At 39.9% G+C, this 12,495-nt stretch overlaps 1 protein-coding gene across 8 annotated transcripts in view; it reads right to left on the reverse strand.

Moving 5' to 3' along the window:
* Positions 1–12,495, reverse strand: part of LYST (lysosomal trafficking regulator) — a 177,799-nt gene that overhangs the window by 61,230 nt on the left and 104,074 nt on the right. For all 8 annotated transcript variants that reach the window (XR_003905486.1, XR_003905482.1, XR_003905483.1 and 5 more), the window contains 5 exons: positions 11,944–12,110; positions 10,949–11,101; positions 5,843–6,034; positions 3,057–3,235; positions 1,585–1,791 (listed from right to left, as the gene is read on the reverse strand). Coding sequence is in view for 5 of the 8 variants with exons in the window: in XM_029931602.1 (XP_029787462.1) it covers positions 1,585–1,791; positions 3,057–3,235; positions 5,843–6,034; positions 10,949–11,101; positions 11,944–12,110 (898 nt within the window). In the remaining 3 variants the exon portion in view is untranslated. The remainder of the gene's footprint in view (positions 1–1,584; positions 1,792–3,056; positions 3,236–5,842; positions 6,035–10,948; positions 11,102–11,943; positions 12,111–12,495) is intronic.

Genomic DNA, 12,495 nt, shown 5'->3' on the forward strand with positions numbered 1-12,495 from the left:
ATTTATTGATTGTAGTTCCTGGGGCTAGAAAAGGTATTATTAAGGATGGATGCAAAAAAAGGAAAAGTCTTATTTTCAGCCCCCCAAAAACTGATTTAAGGAATTCAATCTATTAAACACAAATCCTTAGAAAATAATAAAATGCTAAAATGTGTGAAAATAAATTTTTCAGTGATGTGCCTAAGAAGGCAGAGCTGTGAATGGGCTAAAGAAAGCGGGTAAGGTTTTGAAGGTGGGGCCAGGGAGCTGGGTGTATGGAGAAGCTGACGGGCGGTGTCCAGACAGACAAGGAGAGCAAGGAAGGTGCTCCGCGCTGAGTGGGCAGCACGGACAGAGCGGCGCGTCAGTAAGAACACACAGGGATGGGCAGAGGCTACAGGAGACAAAGACAACCGGATCTTAAAAGAGGACAGACAGACAGAGGAATTAATCAGACTCAAGTAATAACACTAGAAGAGAGAGGCATTGGGCTTTAAAAATCAAGCAAATTCCAAATGGAACACAACTTGTAGAGCTCTAAAAGGCACAAGAAGGTCCCCCCATACTGTCATGGAATGATCTCGATGAGGCACTGTTTAAAGGGCAGGAGAGTGTGCACAGTTCATGGTCTTCCTTTGTGCTGAGAAGGGGACAGTACACACGCTGTATCTGTGTGTGTACACAGACTGGCCTATCTTTCCACAAAAACTGTAAACTATAAATCAAGATGGTCACCACCTCCAGGGAAAGAGAAGGAATGAGGATGAGGTAAAGAGGGAAGAGCTAGAACCTCCCTGAATGTGTTGTGCTTCACTGATTTTGGAACCAGGCAAACATTTCACATAATTAAAAACAAAGTTAAACAAATAAAACTCAATGGAACCCCTAAAAATAGAAACCTGGGAAAAAAAAGAACATGACTAGTCAGGTGACGTCGGTGGCATAACCGAAGAGAGAAATTATTTGAAGTGCTTTTACAACACCGTATTTTCATGGACACCAAGGACAAGAGAACCATGAAGAATTCTTCAACTGCATTCACCGGGCTTGTTACTAGTGGTTATGTTGGGCATCTTATTTTGAAAATGTTACATATATAGAGCAAATAAGTATGCTAATGGTGTCAGGAATCAAGATTATCAACATTAATAAAATACAAATATAAAATTCAAGAAAATGAAGAAAATACAAATATAAAATTCAAGAAAATGTGAAAATATCAGTATGAACTCATGATTCATTTTTCTTTCTAAAAAAGTATGTATTTCCTAGCTTTGTCCTAGCTGAGAAGAAATGACAACCGAGTAGAAATGAAGGTACCTAGTCCCTGGATTTGTAATTTCTAAAATTTTTTAAAATATTTGTTTATTTTTGAGAGAGAGAGAGAGACAGAGCACAAGCAGGGGAAAGACAGAAAGAGAGGGAGACACAGAACCCAAAACAGGCTCCAGGCTCTGAGCTGTCAGCACAGAGTCCAATGTGGGGCATGAACCCATGAACTGTGAGATCATGACCCAAGCCAAAGTCAGATGCTTAACCAACTGAGCCACCCAGGCACCCCTATTTCACCACTAGTTTTTACTTATAAAGTACTGAGATACTTACTTGCAGAGATGGGCTAAGACAGTCTCGCAGTATTTCCTGATGGTTCGGTTCACGAAGTATCTCGAAAATTTGCTTTCTCTCTTGAGAAGAGTGGGCTGGTGACAAAATATGGACCAGGAGTCTGCCAAGCTGCATTCGGAAGGTTTCCTTGCAAGAACATAAGATTTTTGTCCACTGCTGCTTGGAACCACTGGTTTTACTTGAACCCTTCAATCAAAACAGGAATGCATTAGGATCAGACTTCTTAAACAATAATACACTAACCTCTCATAGCCCTAAAGAAGATCATGGGACATGTTTTTTTGTAGATTTCTTTTAGTAGTCAAAATTAGAATGACATACACATCCCTACAAATGGGTAGTTATACTAACGTTTATAACAGCAGTGCTCAAAACAGCCAAGACGTGGAAACAATCCAAATGTCTACTGATGGATGCATGGATAAACAAAATGTAATACATACGTAGAATGGAATGTTATTCGGCCTTAAAAAGGAATAAAATTCTGATATATGCTTCAACACGAATGAACTTGAAAATACCATGTTAATGAAACAGCCACACAGAAAAAGACAAATAATGTCCAAAATATTGTAAATTTATATGAGGTGTTTAGAAAGTTAAATTCATAGAGACCGACAGTTTAACAGTGGTTACCAGCGGCTGGGGGAGGGGTAATGAGGAACTGTTGTTTAATGGGTACAGAGCAGTCTGGGATAATAAAAAAGTTCCAGAGATGGACGGTGGTAATCATTGCACAGCAATGTGAATGCACTTAACACCAATGAATTATACCTTTAAGAGTGGTTAAAATAGGAAATTGTACATCATGTGCATTTTAAAAAAGAGATTGACTGGTTTTACAATATAAAGGGGAAAGATTCATAATGAAGAATTAAGATTAAAATACTGAGTATAAGGGTCACAAAGTGACAACTGCATCATCAGTACCAGACAGGCTGCTTCAACTGTGGCTCAATGAAGGCTAATTTGATCCTGATCAAATCTCCTCTATCTGGTTCGAAACTGGAATGAGTACATTTCAGAATTTATTCTGAGTTTTGGAGCTGGCTCTCCAATTACCCCTAGTCCTAAGGGTCCCAGATAAATCACTTGGCTCTAAATAAAACCTGCAGACACCACAATCTAGTTTAGATTTAGAGACTGGCAGAATCGTGATTTATGAGTTCTGCTAGAATTAGGTTGGCTTTTGGTATCTATAAAGTGTACAGACTGATTTGTCCCCAAGGGTCAAGTGTATGTGACCCACAGAAACCCAAGTGTGTCAGTGATGAACGGAGCCTGACACTTGTTAGTATTCTCTATACAAGTGTGAAGGTGTCAGGTATGTGTAAGCCAAGATCTAACCTTCCCAGTAATTCGTAATAATAAGAATTCAAGAGTAAGTAGACAGATAAAACACCTACTCCTTTTGTGTGAATGAACATGTCCCATGCAATTAATTCACTTACAATAGATGCTTTGAATCCTTCTACCAGATACGTGAATATCTCCTTCTGAAATGGATTGAAAACAGAAGGCTGTTCATGATGAATATTTTCTTCAGTTATTTCATTCTGGGAAACTGAGGTCTTGCTTTGAGTTGCATTTTCTGGAGTACTCAAAATGTCAATAATGTCTGGATTAAACTCTTTGAATTAAAAGAAGAATAAAAAAATAAATCACTAGCCATTACAAATGGTAATGATGCTGGTAAAAATATTCTATATAATTACTAATTTCATAGCCGCAAAATAAATGAATAGCTAGTGTATCAGACATAAAAGATAGAATATTCTAGAGAAAGTAAATTCATCAAAAAAACAATGTATAAATTTAAACCTATGTCTAACCAACTGAGCCACCCAGGTGCCCCTAAATTTAAACCTATATAAGTCATACAATTCTGAACTAAATATTTGTTTTCCTAATGAAGATGATGTAAAATGCAAAATTATTAAAAAGCTCGGAGTTTCTTGTACAAACCAAACATAACGACCACTGATATTTACATTAGGTGGATGTGCATAGTCGTTTCAGTGCATGTGCTGTCCCAGCAAATCTGCGCATGTGATAAAAATGGTACAATTTCAGGGGTGCCTGGGTGGCTCAGTTGGTTAAGTGTCCGACTTTGGCTCAGGTCATGATCTCATGGTTTGTGTGTTCAAGCCCCATGTTGGGCTCTGTGCTGACAGCTCAGAGTCTGGAGCCTGCTTCAGTTTCTGTGACTCCTTCTCTCTCTCTGCCCCTCACCCACTCATGCCCTGTCTCTCTCTCTCTCTCTCTCTCACTCTCTCTCTCAATAAATAAACATTAAAAAAAAATTTAAATAAAAATAAATGGTACAGTTTCAGAGTTTAGCCTGGGATCTGGTTGCCCCAAGTACAAATTAGAAAAGTTAGGGGCGCCTGGGTGGTTCAGTCGGTTAAGTGTCCAACTTCGGCTCAGGTCATGATCTCACGGTTCGAGGGTTTGAGCTCCACGTCAGGCTCTGTGCTGACAGCTCTGAGCCTGGAGCTTGTCTTCAGATCCTGTGACTCCTCTCTCTGACCCTCCCCTGCTCACGCTGTCTCTCTCTCAAAAATAAATAAAAACATTTAAAAATTAAAAAAAAAGAAAAGTTAAAAACAAGAGCCTTATTTGTATGTATTATGCTTTTCTAGTGATGAATAATTACTGTGTTCTTCCTGTTTTCTTGGGGTTACTTGTATATTTCTTTTTTGAATTCCATTTTGACTTATCTATAGTGCTTTTGAGCACATCTCTGCATAGCTTTTTAGCAGTTACTGTAGGTATTGTTTTATAAATAAATCTATAAACCAGTAGAAAAATGCAAATTGAAACCACAATGTGGTATCACTACACATCTGTCAGAATAACTAAAATTAAAAATAGTGACAATTCCAAACACTGGTTAAGGAGATGAAGAAAAGTGCATCATTCATACATTGCTGGTGGGGATGTAAAATTCGACAGTCATTCTGGAAAAGCCTCGCAGCTTCTTAACAAAAACCCAGCTCATGAGTTCCCCTATTCCAGGAGAACAGAGTCTTATCCTCACACAAGAACCTGCACTAACTGTTTCTAGCAGCTGGCTTTATTTGTGATAACTAAACTAGAAAGCAACCCAGGTGGTCTTTCAAACATGAATGGCTGAGCAAACTCCAGTGTGTCCATACTATGGAAAACTACTCAGGACAAACAAGGAAGTGACAAACTGCTGACACATGCAGAAGCCAGGATGACCTTCCAGAGAATTCTGCTGAGTGAACCCAACCAATCCTAAAAGGCCATATACTGTATGATTCTGTTTCTGTAAAATTGATGAAAAATAAATGGAGAAGAGATTAGAGGTTGCCAGGGACTAAGGAAGGGGTAGAGGTGGAACCAAAGGGCGTGTGGCTATTTGGCTTAGGTCATGATCTTGCAGTTTGTGAGTTCCAGCCCCACATCAGGCTCCGTGCTAGCAGTGCAGAGCCTGCTTGGGATATTCTCTCTCTCTCCTCTCTCTCCTCTCTTTTCTCTCTCTTCTCTCTCTCTCTCTCTCTCTGCCCCTCCCCTGCTCATGCTCTGCCTCTCTCTCTCAAAATAAAAAAATATACTTCAAAAAAACAAAAGGCAACAGAAGCACCTGCATGTGACAGAAATGTTCAATTCCTTGACTGTATCAATGTTTATAGCCTGGCCCTGATCCTGGACTCTAATTTGGCACAACCCACTGGGGGAAACTGGTTAAAGGGATATGGCATATTTCTGCATTATTTTTTACAATGGCACATGACTCTACCATTATCTCAAAGAAAAGTTACAAAAATATATTGGAGGTGCTATCCTGTTTTCAAACTCAATGGTCACTCTAGGCCTGCATTTAACACACTAAGCAATGGACTTTTATTTAAGACTATTAGTTCCAAATAAATTCTTTTAAAGTTTTTTTTTTAATGTTTATTTATTTTGGGGGGGGGAGGGCACAGAGGGAGACACAGAATCCGAAGCAGGCCCCAGGCTCTGAGCTGTCAGCACAGAGCCCAATGTGGGCTTGAACCCATGAACCACGAGATCATGACCTGAGCCAAAGTCAGAAGCTCAACTGACTGAGCCACCCAGGGGCCCTGCAAATAAATTCTTTTAATAGGGCAGATGTTACAGACGAAAAATCAATGCTGTTGAGGATTTTGAGACCTCATCAGTTTATTCTTAAATTATTTTCCTTTTGATTGCATACATGAGCAAGCACATATTCATTCTCTAGTCCCACCTTGATAAATAATCCTGTTAACTGCTAAAATGGTGAGCCTCTGCAGTCTCTGAGCAAGCTCTGCCTCAGTTGCCTGCACAGGGTTCTCGTGGCTCATTCTCCGTTGCATCATCACGTGCAGTTCATCGCTTGCTACTGAGCGCATTTTTGTCAGGAGGGAGTCAGTCTGAGCAAGGGGGAATTTTCGAGCACCTGCAAGTATATAAATTCAAAACATCACGTCAGAATTAACAGGGATCAAGGGTATTATTTTTGCTGCAACTTTTTGAGTCTTAGATCATGAAATGAATCTTCATTAATACCGAGTCAATTTACACAAAGGAAAGAGCATGATTAAGAGACAGTGATGTTCCTCTCTGAAGAAGTGCAACAGTACGTCTGATTTCACAGTCCAATCAGAATACTGAATGAAGCCAGTTACATGGCTTACTGGGATGGACATCACTGGGCAAAATTTGAATCTTATGAAAAACTCAAAAGAGTTAGAAGGATATATGTGAGTAGTTCAGAATGTTCCAACAAAACATTTTCAAATACTGTTGCACTTCCTTGCATTCCAAAATAATCAACAGATTTTTAAAGCACAGTGTGTTTCAGCAAGAATGTTACTATTTCTGGATCATTTCCATTGTTGAATTTTATAAAGTAGTTTTGAAAAGCATATATAAGTGAGAGAGTAGAAATCAGCCCAATGAAAGTGAAGAGATCAGAAAGGTGAGTGTAATTCCAGTGATTTGCTATTGAAATGATTTGGTGCATGTGCATCATTTGGAATTGATCCTATAAAAGTGTTCCCTGAGAAACATCTCCTCAGACGGAGCGGTTAGGAATGTCATTCCTGCATCACACTGCACCTGCTCCGAAAGGTTCCACACAGGCCGTGGATCCGGGAGGATCCGGGGAGAACGAGTCTTGATTTAATGGACTGAAGGAGAAGGGCATCGGAAGTTGACCATAGGAACCAAAACGACGTCTTGGTAAGTGAGGAATAACGGAACCCTTCATTGGAATTGAACCTTTGTTTTAAATTATAAAAGCATATATCAATTTCCATAAAGAGCTTCTATACACATTACATACATAACTAAATTATGATAGGTTTTAAGGACTCCTCCTATAAGATATTCAAATATTTTAATAGCATTTTGGATTGTCTGGTATTTCAGTAACCAGTATTTCTTATCAGTTAATACATTTTGGTGGGGGGAGTCACATTTGAGACAAAAACAAGGCAAATAAAAATATTCATATCCAGGATATATTCAAGAATAATACTGTCAGGCTATGTCCTCAGTTTAGGTAGATTCGTCCTGATGTCTACAGCTCTGGCGGCTTTCATGCCATCTGAGCAGCAGATAATCCTAATTCAGAGGCACCGCAATACACTGAGTAAGAAAATGTGAAGTCTTCACTACTACATACCTGAAAAAGAGGGAGGGTATTTCAGCACTGAGCTGGAGTGGCCTCAAATATACCTCTTTCTAAGCCTCAGTTCCCTTTTATGTTAATGTGTAGATTAGAAAGTAAAATAGAGCTCACCTCACAGGTAGATATTTGTCACTGAATGATATTTTATTAAATGTATTTGTTTACAGGCTTATTGACCATTTTTTCCAGTAAAATATAAGTTCCATGAAAGTAGATAAAACAATACCTGATACATAGCTGATACCCAATAAATATTAGATGGCTGAATGAATGGATAAAGAAGGTTGTTCTATGGATTAAATAGTAAATAAAATAATGGACGTAAAACACAATGCCTATCTCATACAAAGCATCAAAAGTTGTTAATAGTTGGTATTGTTATTGATGGTTGAAATATAAAGGAAATTCATTTGTATGTGGATCATATTAATGACATAATGGTTATAATTATATTTATTTCTGATAGTTTATGTATGTATGGCACTTTAAACAATACCCTAATGCTTACTTCTACATTCATGGATTAAAGAGATATGTAAAATTTCTCCTAGTGATAAGCAGACAAGTGAAAAAAACATATAAAAGACTGTGCATTGCTCTCTTGTTTATAATGGTAAAAACAGAGAAGTAAAAAAAAAAAAACCCTTTGGTTTATTGATAAAGATCAGGAAACAACTGATGGCAAATCAATATAATAGATTATTATGTTTCATTAAACATAAAGAATATTTTTATGGGAAGATGTCTATAATGAATTCATTAGGAACAGAAATCAGTTTACAAACAGAAGACAGAGTATGACACCATTTAAGCAAAGCGATATCTCTCTCATCTATACCAAAAAAAGATACAGAGGCTAAGGAATCCGAGATCTGTTAACTGGGTAGTTGGAACCATCGAGGCTGTTGAGCAGGATAATGGCACACAAGTCAGGGTGTAAAAAGATGAATCTGCCAATCACATAGTATCTGAGAGTATGAGAAGTTAAAATCTACACATGACGAAATGCTGCTGAAGGAGCTTCGGTCCCAAGCCATGGAGATGCTGGCACTGACGGTCTGAGGAGACCTGTCCATGGCCGGGGCGGGTGGCGTGTGGCCGCAGCAAGCTGCCGCTGCCGGCCGGGGGGTGGCTGTGGGGCTGGGGTGTCACATGTCTCAGCAGTGTTCAGTAAATGCTAAGTGAGTCTATTTAGGAAAAAACCATCTCCCCAAAGCATTGATCACTAATGAGAACATCTTGCTTTAAATCTTGGAAGATACCTTATGATATCTCAGTGATGGAAATGGTGGGGTATAAATCCTTCTTAGAAACTAGGCATCATGAGCAGGGAGCCCTGAATGGCTTTGACAATGCGCTGCTCCGAAGCAGAGGAGCGCTGGTATCCTGCAGCTGTGGCACCTACAGAGCCGATATCCTTTTGACTAAGAATGAAAAAATAAAACACAAGTCTTTCCCAAATACCTGTGTAAAACAGCACGGAAGGAATTACAAAGCAAACAGTGTAACCCATATAAAGTAGTATTTTTAAACTGGATTCAAAGAGATAGGATTTAAATAAGGGCCAAGGAAACCAGGAAGAATAGGTGGGAGAAACCCATGAGAGATGATCCTAGAGACAGGGCAGGGCGGGGGTGAGGAGGTGTGCCCTAGGACACGGGGGAGGGCGGGGGAGCTCCTGTCCCCGTGGTCTCTGATTCCATTGCTTTTGGAAATGCAGGAACTGGTCTGGTGGACCTTTAAGGTCTTTTTTTTTTTTTTTTATCAAGCTCGAACTCCATAGGGCTCTATAAGCCTCGTGCGGCTTACGGCAAAATGCATTTACTAGATACAGTGACAAACACAAGCCCAGGATGAGAGAGCAGAGGAGTCAGGACAAAACGGAGAGTGGTTTAAAGAAAGGACTAAAAGTCCGTCATGTGCTTTAACAGGACTCCAACAAACAAAAAACAAGCAAGGACAGACGTGGAGCTCTGCAGGGCTCTGAGGCTCAGGGTGATAAAAAGGCTGGTATCAAAAGAGAGAGGGGACAGACTGTTAGAGAAATCAGACCAAAGAGAGAACAGCAAGAACACTACTGCAGCAGCCCTGGCGTGAGCTGATCAAAAATGAAACTAGGGGTGAATGTATAAAAGCGTAGAAGAAACAGACATGAGAATGAGAAATGTCAACAAGGAAGAAGGGGCTCCTGGGACTTGTATGTTTCCTATGTCAGAGGGTGACCTCCATCGAAGCAGTCACTGACTGAGGAATCCTGCAACGGGAAAGGGGTTCGAAGCCATCTTCTGGCATGTGGTCAGCTGAGCATGACTGCCAGATTTGGTAAAAGGCAGAATTACACCTGAGACGAAAGAGGAGGTCAGTCCAAGAGGAGAGACTGAGTTCAGATGTCACATTAAGGAAGGATGTACAGGGGCAATAAAGCTGTGTGGGTGTTTTAAAAGTTTTATTTACGTAGCTTATATTAGCATAATCTAAACATACTCCTGCAAAAAATGTATATTTAATAGCTTTTCTCTACAAATGAGTTTTTCACATGGGTTTAAAACTTGGCATAGCACTGAACAAAACAAAATTGTTTAATACAAGTAGAGGAAAGATTTGGATTAATTTAAAAGCCCTTAAGATTATAAGGGTGATGAAACTTCAAAAAAGTTAATCACCAGCTACTCTGTTTGGAGAGAAGTGTGTGCATGTGTGTGTATGAACACATTGTACGTCGAAATCCATCCATCCACAACGCACATCTGCGTATTCGTGCGTGCGCGTCTAGATCCTAGCTGTGTGTGGAGGTGTTTATACTATCTTTCCGGATTGTGTGCATAAATGTCACAGCAGATTTTGTGGGAAAAGTAAGGAAGTCTAATGATATTGACATTTACTGGCTGAAACGTGCTAAATCACAGCAAGTCCGATGTTCCATGCATTCTACCCACACCCGAGCCACCATCTTCTCCCGCCGGGTCTGCTGCAGCGGGCTTCTGCCTGGCCCCTCACTATTTCTTACTCTTCTCTAACCCACGCTTGACGCAAAGTCAGAGTGGTCTTTACAAAATGAAAACCTGCTTATGTTGTAACTTCCCTGCAGGATAAAATCATTAACGTGGCCTCTCTGATGCTCCGGGCACTGGCCCGCGCCATCCTGCACGGCCCCATCTGGCAGTGCTCTCCTCAATCTCTCCAGAGGCTTCCATTCTGGCTGAATACTTTCAGTTCCCTGAAGCTTAGCTCTTTCCTGCTGTGGAAACATTCATCCTGCCTGGAACCGGGCTAGCTTCTGTCTCTCACCCTTTACAGCTACACTGGAATGTCACCTCCTCAGACACTTCCCTAACTCCTGGTGTGCACCACATTGCCTCTACTCTACTCCGATCCTCTACATTTCTCTACTAGTTTGTCATCTCCGCAAGGACAGGATCTGGGTCTGTTTCTAATCATCACTGTATCTTCAACATTTACCCAGTGCTTGGCACACGCTAGTTGCTCGAGAGATAACTGAATGAGAACAGCACTGAAAGAAATTCATAGAATGATCTGCTCAGAGAGAAAACCTTTCTCAAATTTGGCAGTTTAACTTTTTAAACTAAAAGATATCGTAAAAGGGTGAATGGCATCAGAAGATAGGAAAGGCATGCCGCCCTCAATTTATAACTAGTAAAACATTGTTTTAGTACTCACCAGCGATGCTCTTCCGCTGCCGAAACATTGCATGATGGGGAGGAGAGGGCAACTGGAATGGATCTGCAAGGCTTTCAGGGTCATGATTTGCTGTGGTCCTTATGAATTCCATGGCAGCCTGGAGAACTCTAAACTGCAGTGCAACAGCCATACCTAAAAACAGAAGACACTAGAATGTTTTCAAGCTATGCAGATGTTAATTTTTTACATTGAGTTGCTTTTTATTTTCATGCAACATCTAAACTGTCACTGATGTTTTATTAGATACAGATTTTAAAATGTTAGTCAACATGGATTCCTGAGAGTAGTGAACATTTTTGAACTGCCTTTAAAAGAAATTTTAAAGCAAATTTCCAAAAGGTCACCATAAAAAAAAAATTCAGTGGAAAAATACTAGCTCACAACTTTGTTTTATTTTATATCATTGTCTTAAAGAACAGACTTTTTAACATATAGGGCAAAATTGAACCAGAAATTCTCACATTTCATACTCATTTAATATTTGCCATTAAAGAAAACTAAAGGGCATTTTTATTCAACATAAGCCTTTTATTTCTACTTGGTAAAAAAAAAAATCAGAGGCTCTTTTTAATGATGTGTTGCCAGCTACTGATTATATTAACACATTGCTTGTTTAATTTTTGCCACTTAAAAGACTTTCTGTTTTAATTTTTTAATGTTTTTATTTATTTTTGAGAGAGAGAGAGAGACAGTGTGAACAGGGGAAGGTCAGAGAGAGGGAGACACAGAATCCGAAGACAGGCTGGGCTGGAACCCATGAACCACAAGATCATGACCTGAGCCGAAGTCGGAACCTTAACCGATTGAGCCATCCAGGTGTCCCAAAAGACTTCTTTTTAAAGCTGATAGATATTATCACAAAATGAAGGATGAACCTTTAGTATAAGCTTCCACAAGAAAGAGATTTGGTTCAAATGATATTTTTGGCTCCTCTATAATCCCAACCCAGGAAATCCATAAAAACAAAGTCTTACTTTGTGTCCTCTTGTTTTTGCTATTTTGAAGATAGCCAAGCAGTACGATGAGGTCTTCAATGACTCTAAAATACTGGGGGCCCGAGGAACTGCAGGCATGAATGGTCACTGCGATGAAAAGCTGTTGTATATCACAAGCAAGCAATTTGTATTCATTCAAAGGAACGCTAAAGAAAAAGAACCGAAAACTTAAGGCAAAAAGAACTGGTTCAAATTCTCATTCTTCCAGCACTCACTCACTCAGTACTTCTTAGCGCATACTGTATGGTAGGTAGTTTGAACTGCATGCTAGAAACAGAAATGGGGAAACATACTCTGACTCCTGTCAAAAAGTCTACTGTCTTGAAGAGGACCAGATAAATCGAGAACGATAAACAGTAAGTGGTGGTAAGTGTAACAACAGGATTAACACCCTGTACCAGGGAAGCACAACACTCCCCAGACCACAGGGAAGGTGAGGATATAGGGGGTGTGAACAGGGACATCCCGAGATGGCTCCTCAGAGGGGGTGAATTTGAATACATTACTTAATGTCTCTGAATCTCACACCAA

The sequence above is a fragment of the Suricata suricatta genome, chromosome 2, assembly GCF_006229205.1.
Source record: "Suricata suricatta isolate VVHF042 chromosome 2, meerkat_22Aug2017_6uvM2_HiC, whole genome shotgun sequence".
NCBI lineage: Eukaryota > Metazoa > Chordata > Mammalia > Carnivora > Herpestidae > Suricata > Suricata suricatta.